Source organism: Gadus morhua, chromosome 17 (assembly GCF_902167405.1).
Source record: "Gadus morhua chromosome 17, gadMor3.0, whole genome shotgun sequence".
Classification (NCBI taxonomy): Eukaryota; Metazoa; Chordata; class Actinopteri; order Gadiformes; family Gadidae; genus Gadus; species Gadus morhua.
In genome coordinates this window covers 15,802,445-15,822,059 of record NC_044064.1, presented here as the reverse complement: position 1 = coordinate 15,822,059, position 19,615 = coordinate 15,802,445, and the positions used below count along the sequence as shown (strand labels likewise).

General features: G+C 45.4%; 1 protein-coding gene across 1 annotated transcript in view; it reads right to left on the bottom strand.

Annotated features, from left to right (window-relative positions):
• Positions 1-3,974: 3,974 nt before the first annotated feature.
• Positions 3,975-19,615, bottom strand: part of gal3st3 (galactose-3-O-sulfotransferase 3) — a 39,311-nt gene continuing 23,670 nt past the window's right edge. The window contains exons 2-4 of the mRNA XM_030338856.1: positions 17,367-17,483; positions 12,753-15,239; positions 3,975-6,434 (exon numbers count right to left, since the gene is read on the bottom strand). Of these exons, the coding sequence (XP_030194716.1) occupies positions 13,925-15,239; positions 17,367-17,452 (1,401 nt within the window). The 5' untranslated portion in view covers positions 17,453-17,483 and the 3' untranslated portion in view covers positions 3,975-6,434; positions 12,753-13,924. The remainder of the gene's footprint in view (positions 6,435-12,752; positions 15,240-17,366; positions 17,484-19,615) is intronic.

Sequence of the window (19,615 nt, the reverse complement as noted above, 5' to 3'; positions counted from 1 at the left end):
GTCAGGCTTTCACAGTGTGTCCCTCCTCGTTACATCGAAAACACTTCATAGCCGACGAGGTGGCGAATATGACGTAGTCGTAAATCATCTGCCTTAACATGGAATCGGAGGTTGAGCTCCGCATCCCGATTGTTAAGGTTCATAAAAAGCTGTCTACTTTGAGACACTACGTGTTTCAGCAGCTGAGATCTACATACAGACCTTATCTTTTTATTGGGCGACACCACCTTCCCATGTCTGGAGAGCTCTCTGCTAAGAAATTCGTCGGTTATGAATGGAGGGACGTTGGACAGGATAACCCTGGTGGATGGCTGTGTCAGCGGCACCACCTGCACAAACATTTGTTTCACCGTGAGAGAGTTTTAGTCAGAGAGGGCTAGGGTAGAGAGAGACTACGAGAGAAGGAAAGTGGGGGAGAAAGACCCGGTGAAAGGCTAAGGGAGCTTTTAGGAGGTGCGTTTATGACACTGTCGTCATGTTAGTTTTAAAGCTCGCCATCCTTATTATCCATTATTATCATCTTGGCCATTAACTTTATTGGAGCGCTCTGGAGTGGCAGACAGAGACAGAAAGAGATAAAGAGAGTGCGAGAGACGCCTTACAGCCTCCTGGACACACGTTGGTGCCATGGCAACGGCAGGCCATTATGGGGGATAGGCTTTGACCCTCTTTGAAGGATGGGGCATTAGTTAAATTGCAGGGATATTTATCCCAACCAATAGAGCTTTATATTTATACATTTCTATATGAAATGTGATTTGATATTTATTCATTTTGATGTTTCATTTTCACACTGTTTGGCATGCTAAGAGAGGGTGTAGACTTGTTTTTATTTCACACTCGGGAGAGCTTTGATGCACAAGGTCTGACTATTTCTTTCATCACCAAAATGTCAGACTATTCATTACAAACATCCGACCCCAAATCCATTTCCATCCAACAATAGAGTAACCCATTTTGTCCTATATATACACACCACAAAGGCATCGTTAAAATGGGGAAATACACACACACACACACACACACACACACACACACACATACACACACACACACACACACATGATTAAAAAATGAAACAAAGGGTTTGAATTCAATTGATCAAACTTTATTATTCACATTGGCCCGCCTGACACAGCCACGCTTCAGGGCGGTGTGTTTTGGGCCAGGGGGGTCCTTTCCATTTATTGGAGGTTGGGTTTGGCCTTATTATACAATAAAAACAAAACAAAGTCCTTCCTTTGTTGACTGAGCATAATTCAGAAATTCAATAAAAAAATAAAAGCACATTCTTTTCAAACTCCACCATATTGTTGTTCAACCCCATCTGTATGAACATTTTATAATTTTTTTAAGACAGCACTTATTTATATAAGATTCTAAATTCATATGAATGACTCATTCAATTCTATATAAAAAGATTCTAAAACGTGTTTTAGACAAACAACAGTTTTCCAAAGTTTCACAAGGTGTGTCTGTGATCATTTTCTCATTATTTTACTACAGCATTATTTAAGATTTTAATTAATTGCTAAGATGCTTAAATCATACAAATATTAATTGCTTCAGAGGCAGAAATAAAGAAATCCATAAAAAATCGAGTCAAATTGATTTGCAGACTCCCCTAAAACAACATATCCTCAAGTCATAGCCAATGTGTACCAGTGACGCTGGCGTCACCGGAGTCCTGAATGGTCAACTACCAACACTTAAAAAAAAAAGTAAAATCAAAACAAGTAGCCTACTTTCAGTTAGTTCAGAAGTCAATAAATAGCGGATTAGATTCAATACAAGGAAAAAATAAGCAATGTTGCCAGCAGGATCACTCCAAATAAAGCATTATTACGATGATCATACAGGTCAAGCTCACCTCAATAGCTTACTTGAAGAAGTTAAAAGCCGAAAACTTCCTCTACAGTTTTAACGGCTCCACTTAGAGAGGTGCTGTTTTTGACGTCCATTTATAGGTTAGAAAGAGAGAACACAATTAAGTCCTGAACGAAGGTGCCCTAGAATCGGCCTATTGTCATTTCCGTAAAGAATGACTTGCAGATAAAGAATGAGTCCATTCTTTTCGTCAATCCCATTTATTTTCCTCAGTAGAAGCAGAACAGACACCCGGCGCCGACATCTTCAAGACAATCACAGAACACTTCCAGTTCTTCTGAGATCAGAATTAACTTTAGAAAGCCCATTTTCTTCTAACCTCCAAAAAATGATTCCTTTAGCTCATTTTACCTAACGTTAACGTTTGCCCCCCTGACGTAAAAAATCCTCCAAAATGACAAGATTTGATTGAGGAACAGTGTTGTGCCTTTCTGAAAGCTTTTTTAATTAATTCTTATTTAGAGTGAATATCTAGAATGTCTGATGTGCTTATAACTCCACAGTCTGTGAATGTTCAAGTCTGTGTCCCCAACATACCCAGCAAACACCCATCTCCCCCGCACAGTGCCACTGCTGTCAGGACTTTCTTGCCCTGAGGGTTAGTTCAGGGCCCCCTTCTCTGTGGGCCCCTTTTCTTGTGTAGCTCACCTCAAGTTTTCTAGAAGCCTAGATTTGCTTGTCGAGCTATACAATTTAGAAACCACATTAGCACTACGACCCATAAAAGAACGATATTGTTATCTCGCTATTCTGGTTTAGATGGTTCTTAACTATAGATCAAGGCTGTAGTAATCCAGTTCTTATTGTATGCTTAGGCTGACGTTTTATTCGCTTTGGATTAAAGCGATCGGCAGACTGAATGAAGGTTGATTTAATTAATTTATGACAGAGAATGTAGGATGTGTGATTGACAGCAGGAATGGATTTTTAACCAGGCGTGCGTACAAACACATACACACACGCACACACTTTAGGCCAGGGCACTTATACACATACAAACATTAATGATTCATCATAAAGAAAGCACACTTGATTCATCTGTTAATCATTGCGGTTTTGCATTATGTCAACGTATGAAATGTATATTTTATTCCAATAAAACAAATGGCTTGTTTAATTTGTATTGCCTTAAGTGGAACAATCAACATCACAGTAGTCTAGATTTAGCAAATGGCATCCAGTGTTTCACAGGGAAGAAAAATACCTGTCACAGCTTTGGAATTAGTATGCCAAGGCAAACAGAGAGGGAGCCCATGTTCCCAGGAGAGGCTCCAGTATACCAGAAGTGTATATACAAAACCCACCGCTCTCATGGCTGCTTTTGCGTCCGACACATTGAATGTTAAATCGAAGTAATACATTAAGTCGTACAGCCCCCCTCCCCCCCCTCCACCACGATGAAACCCCTTTACAAGAACATTCAAGCCACAGGAGCATACGTAAAGGGGTACACAACAGACGCATTAAATAGCATGAGATGGAACCTTTTGAAAGAGGGCCAATTAAATAACCCCCCCCCCTATTGTGCGGTGCCCCTGTCCCGTGATATACGTCAATGTAGCACGGAGCGTGTAATCCAAGAGGGTCCACTCCTCCTTGGTACAGCAGGTACCAAGGAGGAGACCATTAAAGATGTAACACGCGGGCCCCGTGTTCTGCGTCCCAGTGGTTAGTGAGGCTCCAAGGCCAAGTCCAATAGGGCTGAGAATCCTGCCTCCAGCTGCCTCAAGTGTGTGTGTGTGTGTGTGTGTGTGTGTGTGTGTGTGTGTGTGTGTGTGTGTGTGTGTGTGTGTGTGTGTGTGTGTGTGTGTGTGTTTGACAGAGATTTGATTCAGATTTGAACATATAACATCCATACCTTTCACATCATTTGTTCTGTAGAGCTTATTGCAGTAATACCTGACACACACACACACGAACAAACACACACACACACACACACACACACACACCCACACACGCAGACACAATTACACACACACGCAGACACAATTACACACACACGCACACACACACACACACACACACACACACACACACACACACACACACACACACACACACGCGCGCGCGCGCACACGCACACACACACACACACACGCAAACACACACACACACACACACAAACACACACCCATCATGACCCCAACAAAAACTAAAACAATCCAGTTTGAGACTACAAAAGTCAAACTTTCAAACTTTTCCAGTTCAAGAACAAGCATAGCCTGTTATCCTAGGCATGACTTTAGCCTGACCCTACGGGCCTGCTGTCCCACAGAGCCAGAGAGTCAGGGTCTTCAGGCAGGGCTGAAGGGCATGGAAGGGTCATGGAAGAACGGGTTGTGTAAATGTGTGCATGTGGGGGCTTGCTAGTCTTAGCGTGCGTTTGTGCTAGTGTGTGTGTGTGTGTGTGTGTGTGTGTGTGTGTGTGTGTGTGTGTGTGTGTGTGTGTGTGTGTGTGTGTGTGTGTGTGTGTGTGTGTGTGTGTTTGACAGAGATTTGATTCTGATTTGAACATATTACATCCATACCTTTCACATAATTTGTTCTGTAGAGCTTATTGCAGTAAATACCCGACACACACACAAACAAACACTCACACACACAGACACACACACACACACACACACACACACACACACACACCCATCACGACCCCCACAAAAACTAAAACAATCCAGTTTGAGACTACAAAAGTCAAACTTTCAAACTTTTCCAGTTCAAGAACAAGCATAGCCTGTTATCCCAGGGCAGGACTTTAGCCTGACCCTACGGGCCTGCTGTCCCACAGAGCCAGAGAGTCAGGGTCTTCAGGCAGGGCTGAAGGGCATGGAAGGGTCATGGAAGAATGGGAGAGATGATGGACTTTCGAAGTCTGGGAGAGGGACGCCGTTGGCAGAGTCCCGCACAGAGACGGCCGCTCGTCTGAGTCTGTATTTTGGTCCTGCCATCATGGCTCATGGTAATAATAGTCCCAGGACGGATTTGATGTGCTGGCGATATTCAGGTCGACTGCCTTGGAAGTGGCTTCCGTCTCTCACTCCCTCTCCCCTTCTCTCTCTCTCTTGCCCCGTCTCCGTCCATTTGTCTGTCCTCCATTCTCCAGTCCTCCAAACACTGTTTTTTGGGTTCTCTCTCAGCAAAAAAGAAAGCATCCAGAACTTTTTACTTCAAACTAAATGTGTATGCTTTCCATTAGAGAAAACAGGAGAGGAAGAGGAAGGCAAAGGAGAGGAGACTCGAGAAGAGTTGGTGAAGAGTCAAAGCAAACGCACCTATAGAGATTCCCCTTCCTCTCTCACAGCTGATCAGGTCTTTTTCCAGGACGTTCAGTAGTGTGTGTTAAAGAGCCGGGAGCCAAGGAGAGCGCAGCGCCGGTGAAAAGAGATAGTCTGGAAGAGGTTCAATGAAAGGGAACAATGGCCCAGAACGCAACGTGATCCTTGGCCAGTGTGGCGGCCACAATGCTCACTTTGTCTCACTGTGAGGCCGATTGAACCACTTTGCCGTCGAGTACCGATAACACGGTAACACCACCGCTTCAAAACAGTACCTCCGTCTAAAATGCTCAATGGTCGACTAGGTGCGCCGCTGTGTTTCTTCCCGAGAACTCGTTGTTGTCAATTGGGTTTTAAGGGCTTTCCCACAAACCAGAGCGGGTGGGGTATCAAATCCTTTATTATTCAAATCCATGTATCTCCGTTGGCACCCTTTCCATTTGGTTAGTCTTTTGTTATTTCTGGGGCATCTCCTGGAAGGATAGCCGGGGACAACGATAAAAGTAACCTCATCCCACATACCAGAAGGGGTCGGTTTCTTGGGACCGTTTTTTGGGCACCCTAGCCTCTATTCAAGTCTTTCATAGTCGTGTTACAAGGGTCAGTGAGGATCCCTGCCCAGGTTTTGCGCCTCTAGCCTGGGTTCCTCCAGCGGGCCGCAGGGTAGAGATGGACATGGAGCCTGGGCCCCGATCCTGGCCCCTACGGGCAGGGTGCTGTCTGCAATATCGCCGGACCTGCTGGTGCCGATGCAGTACCGACCTTATGGACTGCTTGGGGGGACTGAGGCCGCTGCAGAGTGCTCCAATGGTAGTTCCGGTGGTAGAGCAGTGACTGGGAGTGCAGGAGACGCTGCCTCCAGGTCCCAGGAGAGCAGGTGGCGCCGGAGGACCAGAGACTCGTCGAAGTGCTTGCAATCATTCCCAGTGCGAGGGCCTGCTCCACCTCCGCCACGAAGGCCCGGCTGTAGCCCACATCCTCGGCCGACCGGGCCTTGTATCGCCGCCCAAGTCGAAGGTCAGGGTGTTGCGGGCGTGATGATGCTGGGCGGCAGGGTGTGGGGGTGCACGAGGTTGGAGGTGAAGGTGCATGGATAGCAGAACCGGTGACAGGGCAGTGCCACCGTTGACACCGAAGAGCAGGTTCTACACAGTGCTGCTGGCAGTCTTTTGGGTCTTGAGGAAGGCCACGTGGGTGTGCTTGGGCTCCAGGCATGGGTACGGCGGGGAGCAGAGGACGGGGCAGCCCAGGGAGAAGGCCTCCATGGTCCTGCAGTGGGACAATGTGAAGGGAAAACACACATCTAGTTAGCGCTGTGAACACCTAAGATTCAAAGGCAGCGGTCTAACTAGCAGTACTTTAATTGTTATTACGGTCGCAGTGCAGGTTTAACCGATTGTACTGCATCCACTTAAACACCTCCAGACCGTCGTGCTATCATCATTGGGTATTGCTAGGAAATGCTTTAGTGGTAGGAAATCCACACAAGTCAATATATATATTATATATATATTTATTTTTTACAAATGTGCTGCCTGTAAATCTTTCTCAAATATGGTGGTACTACGGTATGAAAGCATTTAAATTATAGAACACGAAAAAATCATACAGCATGAAATTATGAAACATAACATGGATGTTATGAATCATAACATTTGAACTAAGTATAAGATGATAACAATTGTTTTTTGTGCGAGTTATCATTCGAAAATACACCAGGAGACGCGAGGAGGGGGAGCAGAAAACATTGTTAGATAAAATGTCAAAGAACCAGAACCTGAACAGAATAAAAGTTAGCAGAGCGGGTAGATGTCAAGGGAACAGTCAACGAGAGATCGTGGACTGTACCCTCCTTGCTTCTAATTGGTCCCTGGGCCCTATACGGGGGGGAGGGGGGGGGGCATGTGTTTGGAACGTCCTATTTGACTGCTGTATTGCTGTAATGAGCTGGTTCTTCTCAGATCTGCACATTTTTGTGCAGATCTGAAGTCAACATTTTTTACTTCAACAGAAGACAAGAATCGTTCCGCAATTAGTGCCGCATGGGTGTGTGTGTTTTAGTGCGCACAAACGTGTGCATGCATTTGTGTGTCTTTGTGTGTGTGAGAGTGTGAGTGAGTTAGAGAGAGAGAGACAATGTCTCACAGTTTACTATTGTGTGTTTAAAACGAGGATTCTGAGGCATAGCTACTTTGTTGTTGTCGCTCTCTTTCTCTTGTGCGACCTTATAAAGCTGGTGGATCAGGACAGTCTTAATGGATTGGCTATTGGATTGGAGAGGTCTGTCCAGTACATTTGGCTTCGACAATGCTCTCGATTCAGATCAACGCTGAGGTCATTAGGGTTCTCCGGTAACAGCTCTGTCCCCCGGGAATGTTAAAAAGCAAGAACTGGAGACAAAAGCCCTGGCATGTCTCACCCCCATCAGGGTATAGAAATAAGGATTTTGTAGCTGGAATCCAAAATTCATCAATTATGTATTCAATGAATTAATTAAATAAATAAGATGGCTGTTATACCCAGTTTAAAGCAGTGGGTGACTTTTGGGGTGGGTCTGTGTGAGTCTGAAAGTGAAACCAAAAGTCACAGGGGGAATGCAGGATTTTCTTGCATGCGCGAGTGTGAATGTGAGAGAGTGAGTGACAGTGAGTGAGCAGAGTAGAAAACAGAAAATAAAACGTCAAGATTTGTTGATGAAATTGCTCCTTTAGCAGCAGTTTGCGTGCACATTTGTGTTTTTGTGTGTCAGCATGTACGTGAGTCCTGCGTCGTGTACAGCGTCGCAGTCATTAGCTTGTTGCCATGACAACAACCAGGTTCACAGATATGAGAGCCATCTGGTTCCACCGACCTGGCGTGCCCCACCAATCAGAGACGTCTGTGATATGTTTAAGGATTATGGGTAGTGAGGTATGTCTCAATGACAACGCAAATATATCGTGTTTAACTTAAAATAAGTTTGATAACTGCAGGAGCATATAGCTTTGTTTCACAATCTTGTCGTTCGTGGTAAGACTACCATGGAGAATTATGACATTATGGCTAATAATAAAAATCCTCTGTTTGGAATATTAATGGGATTTTCATTTCAGGAACCTCACTGAGCTACGTTAGGTAGCGGCAGTAATTAGCATCACGCACATTTTTTGCCCCCAAAACCCTGGCCATTGACAGAGCTAAGATTCCCCCCACCCGTCTCTTTCTCTGTGTCTAAACAGAAACTGAGAACCGTTCCAAATGTCTCCATGCATCACCCCCTTTCTTTGTCTTCCAGCTTTCACACCATCTCTCCGCCCTAAACTAATCACTCAGATAACAGCAGCCAACCAGCCATCCTGTTTTTCTAATAAAGCAGCCCTGTTCAACTTGAAACACACGCAGACATATTATCGGGCTAAGATGTACGGCTACTAGTACTGCAGCTGACGACGATGAGCACAGTAATGGATTATTTGGATCGACTTGTTAGCTCATTTGGGAATTGAAATCTGATGCATTAGTGATGCGCGCCAATCAACTGAGCTTCACAGGGAATAGAAGCCAGACTTAATTGTCCTGTAAGAATACATGAGACAACTTTATATTGACTTTATTGGGTTGAAACAGATTTTGATGCGGTTTGGTTTTGGTTTGGGTTGTGATTATTTTGTCGTAAAATATAATCATTAAATAAGGTTCCAAAAACATCAAAATTACTTCACTACATCAGATGTCTAGAAATATGTTTTATAGAGTGTCATGTAGTGTGAATTTTTACATTTAATTAATAAACTGGACTGTGAGGTGAAACGAAATATGTGAATGCAGTGTAACAATGTTCATCATTGTTGTGGGAAACATGAGCTTCTCCCTATCAAATAAATACGATCTCAATCACTCTCTCTCTCTCTCTCTCTCTCTCTCTCTCTCTCTGGCTCGTTTATCCTCACCTCAGCTCCTCTCTCTCTAAAAAAAATAGTATTATTTCATTATTATTGTCTCTTTTCCATCTTTGGCTTTGCGTCAAATCGTTCTTGTAGTTTCCAAGCAAGTCTTAATTTCTAGCACTAAAAGGCCTTTTGTGTGTGTGTGTGTGTGTGTGTGTGTGTGTGTGTGTGTGTGTGTGTGTGTGTGTGTGTGTGTGTGTGTGTGTGTGTGTGTGTGTGTGTGTGTGTGTGCGTGTGTGTGTTTGTGTGTGTGTGTGTGTGACAGAGGTATATCAGGTGACACGGTGAGTAAATGCAAAGGATTGAAGTGGCTCGAGTTGGAAACTCTCTCTCACTCGTACTTTCGCACACACTCAATCACTCTCACACACACACACACAAATGTATTCACTCACGTGGCTCATGGAGTTTCACGTCTGGCTCGGCCAATAATGTAGGCTCCTTAATTAAAAATGCCTGATTGGGTTTCTGTAACGGTCGGTACAGATGTGACAGCATGGCAGGAGAGGCAACCTGATCTGAGGGCCGCTGGACTATGATTTGAACAACGCTGACAGACATAAAGAGAGAGATGAGGGAGAGAGAGAGAGAGAGAGAGAGAGAGAGAGAGAGAGAGAGAGAGAGAGAGAGAGAGAGAGAGAGAGAGAGAGAGAGAGAGAGGATAAAAATGTTTGTTAACAGTGAGTCAGTGAGTAAGGAAGAACGTCAGGGCGAAAGACCGACAGATGGATAGACCCAGAAAGAAAGTGCAGAGAATGACACCAGATGAGAAAGATAAAAAAATATCTAGCCAAGTACGCTAGATCTTATCTTAGGGGAAAGAGGCTTGTTTTTTGTGTGAGCTTAAGGTGTATCCATGCTGGTGTTTCTGGACTTTGAATGAAACCAAGAGGGGTTGTGCTGTTCGAAAGGCTCCTCATTCTCCTCTCTCACTATCTCTCTGTTCCCCCCCATTATTTCCTTCTCCCAGGGGAAGTGGTTGTCTGTTACTTTGGTACCTGAAAGTGCCTGGTCCTCCAAATACATTCCCAGAATTCACTGCATGTATTTATTTGTGTATTTCCTTGGCTACAATCCTTTATGAAGGAGGTGTATGCGTAGGGGTGAAAACAGGTGTAGCTCATTGAGTAAATTATGTGTCTCTAGGTCATAATTAACATCATGAGTTACACCTGTGTTCAGCCCTGCTTCTGCAGCTCTGTGGTAAAGGTTGTCCATACCAGAGCCATACCTCTTGCCGGCTCCGTAAAAATGTAGTAGCGTACCATAATATGATCTTACAGCTGCTTTAAGAAATAAACACATTTTCTGACTTCATTGACTATTCAATTCTCATTCATTGTGTTTTACGCAGTGGTATAATTGTTTCAATTAGCGTACTCCCTTCGTAGGTTTACAGAAATATATACATAAAGCGAGCGGATACATAAATATCAAAAAAAATATGTATCGTTGAGTTACTAAAGCAACCAACACAGTGGTTTGGATAAACCCTTGAGCTTGAGATAAGAGAGCGTACCAGCTTTTCTAATCAAGTTCAATGTATGTTCGCATGTTAGCTATGAGTGCTTAATGCACCGTAAAGTGAGTCAGTGCACATCACGAGCAGCACGGTTCCGTTTCCAGTCCCTTTCTTCCATCACTCACAACATTACACAATCCCCTCATCCAAAATGGCTGCCTTAACCCACACGGTAGATAGAGGACCTACAGGTGATACACAGCAGGATGACGCTAGAACCAGGAGCATTCGGTGCTCCAAAAATGTTAAATGGTAAATGGTAAATGGACTGCATTTATATAGCGCTTTAATCCAAGCACAATATTGCCTGACATTCATCCATTCATGCACACATTCACACACCGACAGATTCAACCATGTAAGGCGACAGCCAGCTGGTCGGGTGCAGTAAGGGTTAGGTGCCTTGCTCAGGGACACTCAAGGAGGAGCCAGCAACCTTGTGGTTACCAGCCAACCCGCTCTACCATCCTGAGCTACCGCCGCAAAAATACTTCACACTATCAGAAATATCACATCAAATACCTCACACAATCAGAAACACCACACAACACAGCAAACGTGCGCGGCTGTAAAAGAGCCGCTCTGCTAACGAGGTTATGACAGGCTCCTGATGCTACGCTAGCCTCTGGTGCTAGCAGATGGCCCCCCTGATCCTGTCATCTGCTCTCATCTCCTGTTCTGACCCTGACCCCCCACCGAAGGACCTTAACGACCCCGCCACGCTGACGCATAAACAAAACATACACACACACACACACACACACACACACACACACACACACACACACACACACACACACACACACACACACACACACACACACACACACACACACACATATATATACATTCTCCCTCACTTGTTTATCCTCAATTTCAATTCCAGGCATATGTCTTTAAAGGCTAGAGGTCACAGCAAAACTTTGTGTGTGTGTGTGTGTGTGTGTGTGTGTGTGTGTGTGTGTGTGTGTGTGTGTGTGTGTGTGTGTGTGTGTTTGTGTGTGTGTGTGTGTGTGTGTGTGTGTGTGTGTGCTTGTGTGTGTTATTATGTACTGGGAGTGATGCTGGCCTACATACAACCTTCCCATGCACGTTAACCATCAAATATATTCACAATACTCATTCTCACCCTCGGGCGAACACACACACAGGTTTTTGCAAGCACACCATAAATAAAGAAATAAAATGTTGTTGGGCATTTTATTTGCCAGCGATAGTGCGATTGATACTGATGGAACATATATTCCAATGCCTGGTTATAGGGTTAGTACCTTTGAGCAAGGTATAGGCCTGTAAAAAAAAAAATGTATAGGCATGGAATTTGACTACCCTCTTAGTCAAAAAGACCACATTATTGTATCACCAAAAGGAGCACTTTTCTACATATAACAAGAATATGGAACATGGATAGGTAAGCCAGCTCAATACAACGTTCAGGTGAGATCACTTTATAACCTGAAGCTGTCTGCTGTCCATAGAATGAATTCAATCCCAAATGACAAATGCAGACAGTTGTGGTTAAACGTAACAGCTGCGGTCCGATACTCGACTCAACTGTCGTGGTTAGAATCTGCAGCTGCCTCATTGGTCAGCAGCAGACAAGCGTATAGTTTTTAGAGAGAGAGAGAGAGAGGGAGAGAGAGAGAGCATTATCACAGTGTTATATTCTGCATGGCTCTCTAATGGGGCGTTTCAACCGAGCGGTACGGTACGGTACGGTACGGTACGGTATGGTACGGTACGGTGCGGTGCGCTAAGGTCTTTCGCGTTTCTCCCGCCAAAAGTTGGGCGGGGTCAGGCATTAAGCGTGCTGAGCTGAGCTTAGCCTTACTTATTTTTCGGTACTCCTCAGCTGGGGTACCAAGCGCTCTGCAAGGGTGCCGAAAAGGTGAGGCTAAACACACCGTCCATTGATTGGTTGACAGAACCGTCACTTCAATGCTACACCTGACACCTGTCGCACTCCCGTGCGACCCAAGTGACCCAACTGTGGGGGATAATAACAAACATACACAGTACCCGCAAGGTATTTCTGGACAACGGCTCATTTGAAAAGGTGTATGCTAATAGACTGAAGGCTATGGGGGCAGACGGTACAAAAAGGGACACAAAGGCATAATGATGATGACGGTCACCCACCTCGGTCATCTCACAGCTGAAGCGGGGATGTTGCGGTGATTCTCCGGGCAGTGCTGGCTGCCCATCTCTATTTGGACTTGGTTCCCGCTGGAGTAGTTTCTCCTCTCCATCTGATGTGCCTCTTGTGAGTGTAGTCAGTAGAGGATTGGTCCTTGCGGGTTTATGAGCTGGAATCTGTTTATTTTTTATTTTTGGACATTCTTCGAAAACGCGCTTTTGCGCTGCTTTCGGTCTGTTCCCATTGGGGGGGCTCATTTTCCAGAAAGCTTATGCACACACACATACACACACACACACACACACACACACACACACACACACACACACACACACACACACACACACACACACAAAAACACACTCACGGGTGCACAGATCATTCGGGAACAAGCAGGAGGTAAGGGGATAACCAAGGATGCTGATTTGACCCCAAGTGACAATAGATGGTTTGATTCATGATCTAGGTATCAAGTCCATTATTATTACAATCAATGCATCTTGGCGGTCACCCTTCTTATTTGGTTCGTCTGGTCTTTTGTTATTTATAGGGCATCTCCTGGAGGGATGGATGGATGATGATTCAAGTAACCTTAACCATGAAGTTTATCCCTTGGATTCGCCTTGGCACTCATAGTTATTGGGGCACTGTAGCCTCTATCAAGTCTGTTGTAGACATCCGATCTAACCTATCTGCGTATAAATAACACGATTTGAGCATCCAATTTTGGCATGCAGGTGACAATTCCGCCAATCCTTCTCATTGACTTCTGTAGAGAGCAGACGCCCTCAAATACCAAGCATAACCTAAAGCGGTCGCTTCTCAAGGGAAAATGTAATATTTTGATATAGTTTCATCATTAAAATTTGTTTTGAAAACGTTTCTAGCGTAGTTAAATAGTTATTATGAATAGTTATTCTTTCAGGTATCGCCAATATTATTTCTTAATCATGTCCGAAACATTTTCCACGTTTCCCCAAAATAAATGTGAGCCTTCTTGTTTTCCAGATCAATGGTGATGTCATGACCGTTCAATCGGCTCTCCACAGCGAAGGATTGGCCGACCAACTGCACGCAAAAGTGTACATGGCGCCTACACACTGCACTCACTTTGAAAGTGTCAAATCTGGTTATATTTAAGCAGGTGGATGAGACCGGGTTGGTTACAGTCAGGTTACAAGGCTTGGGTCGGTGAGGATCCCTGCCCAGGCTTCGCCCCTCTAGCCTGGGTTCCTCCAGCAGGCCGCAGGGTGGATGTTGACGTGGAGCCTGGGCCCGATCCGGGCCCCTGTGGGGACGCGGCCGGGGGCCGGCGAGGCAGCACCGACCTCACGGACAACTTGGGGGTCTGAGGCCGCTGCGGAGTACGCTGCTGAAAGTTCCGGCGATAGAGCAGCGACTGGGAGTGCAGGAGCAGCTGTGTGTACTGCACCTCTGGCATGATCAGCTTCAGGCAGTTCTCCTGGGCCTGGCTGGACGTCACCTGGCTGAGGTTGGCCGGCAGGTCGTAGCCCACGATGTCCACCTTGGCGTTGGGCTGCCAGGGTCGGAGGTCCTTGTTTTTGATCTGCGAGGCCGAGCGCATCAGCGGCATGCGCCGGCCGAAGCAGTTCCTCACCAGCTGGTCCTGGTGCTTGCGCAGCAGACGCACCTCCCGGGCCACGCACGCCGGGCCCATGGCGGCGATCTGGCGCCACAGCGAGGCGTTGAAGTGGTCGTAGAGGCGGGCGTCCAGGGCGTTCCACTCGCGGATCTTGGCGGAGAGGTCCGGCGAGAGGCTCCGCTTGGAGCTGAGCGTGCGCATGTTGAGCTTCAGGTACAGCACGTCCTCCAGGTCCCAGGAGAGCAGGTGGCGCAGGAGCACCAGAGACTCGTCGAAGTGCTCGGCGATCATCACCAGCGCGAAGGCCTGCTCCACCTCCGCCACGAAGGCCCGGCTGTAGCCCACGTCCTCGGCCGAGCGGTCCTTGTCGCCGCCCAGGTCGAAGGTCAGGGTGTTGCGGGCGTACATGGCGTCCTTCTCCTTGGGCCGGTAGTAGCGCAGGGGCTCCTCCAGGAAGGCCTCCAGGGAGCAGTTGGGCACACGCTTGAAGCTCTGGCAGATCTGGTTGTAATAGCTGAAGAGCGACTCGAACATGAGGCCCGGCTCGCGCAGGATGGTGATGTATACCGTGTCCTCAGGCATCAGCCGCCGCAGCTCGGCCCGGCTGAAGCGCATGTGGTTGGTGACGATGGAGGGCGGCAGGGTGTGGGGGTGCACGAAGTGGGAGGTGAAGGTGCGCGGGTAGCAGAACTGGTGGCCGCACGACTGGATGGGCAGCGCCACCGTCAGGTTGTGGCGCTCGGCGAAGCGGAAGAGCAGGTTCTGCATGGTGCTGCTGGCAGTCTTGTGGGTCTTGAGGAAGGCCACGTGGGTGTGCTTGGGCTCCAGGCACGGTGACGGCAAGGAGCAGAGGACGGGGCAGCCCAGGTAGAAGGCCTCCATGGTCCTGCAATGGGACAGGGTGAAGGGACACATCTGGTTAGTGTGGTTGGAAAGCCCCACTGTTGTTATCATGTGTCTTCATCTTTTTGTTATGATTATTCTGACTTATTTGGGGATAGTATTTATTCCTTCAGTTGTTTAGGCATAAAACCACTCCAAACCTGAACAACTGGGAGTTGTCAAATGAAACAGGCAAATGTAAACTAGAAGTAAGGAAGTCTCCAAAAAGTCGAGAGGGGCCGCTATAACTTGCAGTCAACCTAATTGGTCATGTCAATTTCTGAAACTTGGTATTTAGTCCTTATTTTACATGCTGAATATTTTTGCCTCAATGACCCATAAAAAAACTTTAAAAATAACCTGAAAAACTGACCAGTGGACCCAAACATTTGAACAGATGCACCTTACTAATGCCCGACCTTATGGTATTTATAATAATTTATAATTATAAAAAAAAAAACCATTATGCAAATTCCCCCTATTATTTATTCATCGAGTCTGCTTCAGAGTACACCAGGGATCTATAACTTGGTACGCCCATCAAGGACGACCCCCTTTGGTTATGTGGAAAGTTTTGTGTTGAAAGTCTCGCCAAGGTATTTTTTTTAAATGGAAGTTAATGGGGAAGAAACGCTGACTTCAACCATTCCACGTATAGAAGCCGCACTTAAGCAGGTCTCCAAAAAGAAAAGGACCAACCTCTTTGGTGACCAGGGGTGCTATAACTCGCCATCAAAGAAAAGCGATCAGCCCCATCAGAATCACATGTCGGCTTCAAAGCGGTACAGGGACTTGAAACTTGTCGTGCTCCCTCATTAGCCTTACAAGCATGAGCGTATTAGCATGCCCATGGAATATTGCGAACATGACAAGTTGGCTTTTCCAACTACACGCCTTTTCTCAGTCTGACTATTAGTACTTTGATTGCTGTTATTATGGTCACCGTTCAGGATTTGTGTCCTGCATCCACTCTAATGCTCCGATGTGAATGGTAGGAAATCCACACAATTTCTATTTTTTATGTTTAACAAATATTCTGCCTAAATATGGTGATGAAAAAAAGCATTGAAAACTAAATTGCCTAAAGTTCAGTGTTGGATATTCACAACATGTGTACTCAGCATAAGTTAAAAACGAGAGAATTATCCCTCGAGAAGACGCCGGGAGTAGTCTGCTATGAAGAGGAGGGGGAGCAGAGAGCCTCGTTAGACAAAGAAGAAAAAGTATCAAAGAACTAGAACCTGAGCAGAATAAAAGTTAGAAGATGTCAAGGGAACAGTCAAGGAGAGCTTGTTGACTGTTCCCTTGACATCTAGCCGCTCGGCTAACTTTCTGCTAACTCTCTCGTTGACTGTTCCTTCCTCTCTTCTAATTGGTCCCTGGGCCCTATACAGCAATGCGCTGTGGCTCCTTGTTCCACAGCTGTAAGTAGCGGATGCTTCAAGTTGGAGCTGGTTCTTCCCAGATCTGTACATTTAACTTTTTCGACTTCCACAGAAGAAAAGGATTCTGCCTCAATTGGTGCAGCATAAGCGTGTGTGCACATGTGTGCATTTAAGAGGGAGAGAGAGGAAGAGAGGGAGAGAGAGAGAGAGAGAGAGAGAAATGGATGGTCAAAATGGATTGCCTATTGGATTGGAGAGGTCGGTCCAGTAGATTTGGCTTCAACAATGCTCTCGAGTCAGATCAAGGCTCATCAATTATGTATTCAATGACAGAATTAAATAAATACATTTTATTCTGTTCAACAAACCGGTTCAACTTTCATACTTTATCGGGTGAAAAACAGTGGGTGGCTTGTGGGGTGTGTCTGAGTCTGATAGTGAAACTAAAAATCAAAGGGGAAATGTGTGCATACAGGGTTTTCTTTGCTGGGTGTCTGCACCCGTTCACACGTGTGTGAACCTGTGTGTGTGTGTGTGTGTGTGTGTGTGTGTGTGTGTGCGCTTGTGTGTGTGTGTGTGTGTGTGTGTGTGTGTGTGTGTGTGTGTGTGTGTGTGTGTGTGTGTGTGTGTGTGTGTGTGTGTGTGTGTGCGCTTGTGTGTGTGTGTGTGTGTGTGTGTGTGTGTGTGTGTGTGTGTGTGTGTGTGTGTGTGTGTGTGTGTGTGTGTGTGTGTGTGTGTGTGCGTACCAGCTCTCCAGGTGCCCCCCATGGTGAAGCAGGAGGCTGACGGTGCTGATGACCACAAAGGCCAGGAAGATCTTCTTCCGGATCATCTCTCGCCACACCTCACTGCCACTCCCCACGCTGCAGGAGAGAGAAGAAGATGGGATAGGGGGGCTTTTAGTTGTATAGCCCCTTCATCTGACTCTAAATTAAACAGACAGACAGACAGACAGACAGACAGACAGACAGACAGACATGGATGGATCGATGGGTAGATGGGGAGATGGTTGCATGGATTGGTGGATAGATCGATGGGTGCTACATTGATGGGTGGTTGGAGTGTGGCTGGGTAGCAATCTGGAGAGATGAATAAAGACCGATCGATTGTAGCTAGATGGATGGAAGGGAGACGTATGAGATGGAAGAGAGATGAAAGCGTGGAGGATTGAAAACCAAAAAATACAGGCCAAAATAATGGATTTAAGAGAGAGAGGTTTCTTTACATCAAGATGTATTTGATTTAATTCAGAGCTAATAACAATTGGGAAAACCGAACAAAAAGACTGTGTACATAATCCTTTTGAGAGTGAAGGAACTACTCGAATTAACCATTGCGTCTGGTACTTTTCCAATGACTTCCCATATAACGAGAGATTAGCAATTAATGAACTTTGTCGTTAATATAGTGTATTGTTAGTTTACTTGAACCCCTTGTGTCAGGTCGTATTTGAACACAATATAAGGTTTTAAAAATAAGTCGAAGGAAGCGTGAAGGAAGCGTGCTATCCTGATGACTACGACCTAGTTGATACTTTTGAAGTACCTTCGTCAAAATTTGCGTGTGACACACATACTATGTGTGTCTGAGAAGCTTCACCCCCGCTCGGAAATGGACAACACAATCAACCGCTGGCCAGAGGGGGTGCCTTACAAACACCATATTGTTATGCTGTAAATATCCGGCCCCTTTAACAATAGTGTTGGTATATATTGAAGTTTCCGTGGGTGAGTGTATAGCTATGTTGTGTTCCATCTGTCGTCATGGTACAACACTTCATTCCTGACTGCTATACCGCTCAAGCGTCCATCCAATGGTGGTTCAACTGATTCCCTCTGAGCTTGTCCACGAACCTCGAACCTCACTGTTGAGCTATAAATTAGCGGTACATCCTAAACATCCCGCAAATGTTTGGCCCAAAACCCCGGCCATTGTCAGAGCTGAGATCTCCCCTCCCCTCTCTGTCTCTGTGTCTAAACAGAAACTTGGAACCATTCCAAATGTCTCCATGCATCAGCCCCTTCCTCTGTCTTCCAGCTTTCACGCCATCTCTCCGCCCTAAATTCTTCACTCAGATAACAGCGGGCGACTAGCCGTCCTGTTTTTCTAATAACGCTCCCCTGTTGAACTTCAAACACACGCAGGCAGACATATTCTCAGGCTAACATGTACGACGACTAGCAGTACTTCTGCTAACAATTTCGTTTGTACCCCAGTAGCACCATAAAGGATTATTTGGATAGTCGTGTTACCCCAGTGGGAATTGAAATCTCATGATGCATTAATGATGGGCGCCAATCAACTGAGCTTCACAGGGAATCGAAGCCAGACTTAATAGTCCTGTAGGAAAACATGAGACAACTTTAACATTGACTTTATTTGGGTGAAAGGAATTTTCACATATTATTAGAATTTGATGTGGTTTGGTCTACGTTTAATTGTTTTGCATTAAAACACCATTAAACATCATTAAATAAGCTAATGTTACAGATACATCACAAAATACTTTATCTTCGCCATCATCAGAATGGTAGACATATGTTTCATAGAGTGTTATGAAATTTTGAATTGATTGATCAACCATTTATAAAAATAGGGCCGATCCAAGGTTATTTTGGGTTTTGTATTTTTTTTTTAATGCCAGAAATGTCAGAAACTGTAATATTGGGAGATGTGGTTCAAATTGAATTCAACAATTCCAATAAATGACTTTAGTGAACAACTGGAGTTTTTCTGCCTCAAGTAGGAACGTATCTGTGAAACACACTCACAGACACACACAGACACACACTATTTTTTTATTTAGAATTGATCAATGTGATCTATAACATTACAAGTATTAAACCAACACGTACAAGTGACGTCACACCTTCATGCTATATGTACTTATGAGTGTCTTGGTATCGTGCTAAGACCATGAGGTGAAACTAAATACGTGGATGCAGGGAAAATGAAACCATGTAACAATGTTCATCATTGTTGTGGGAAACATACA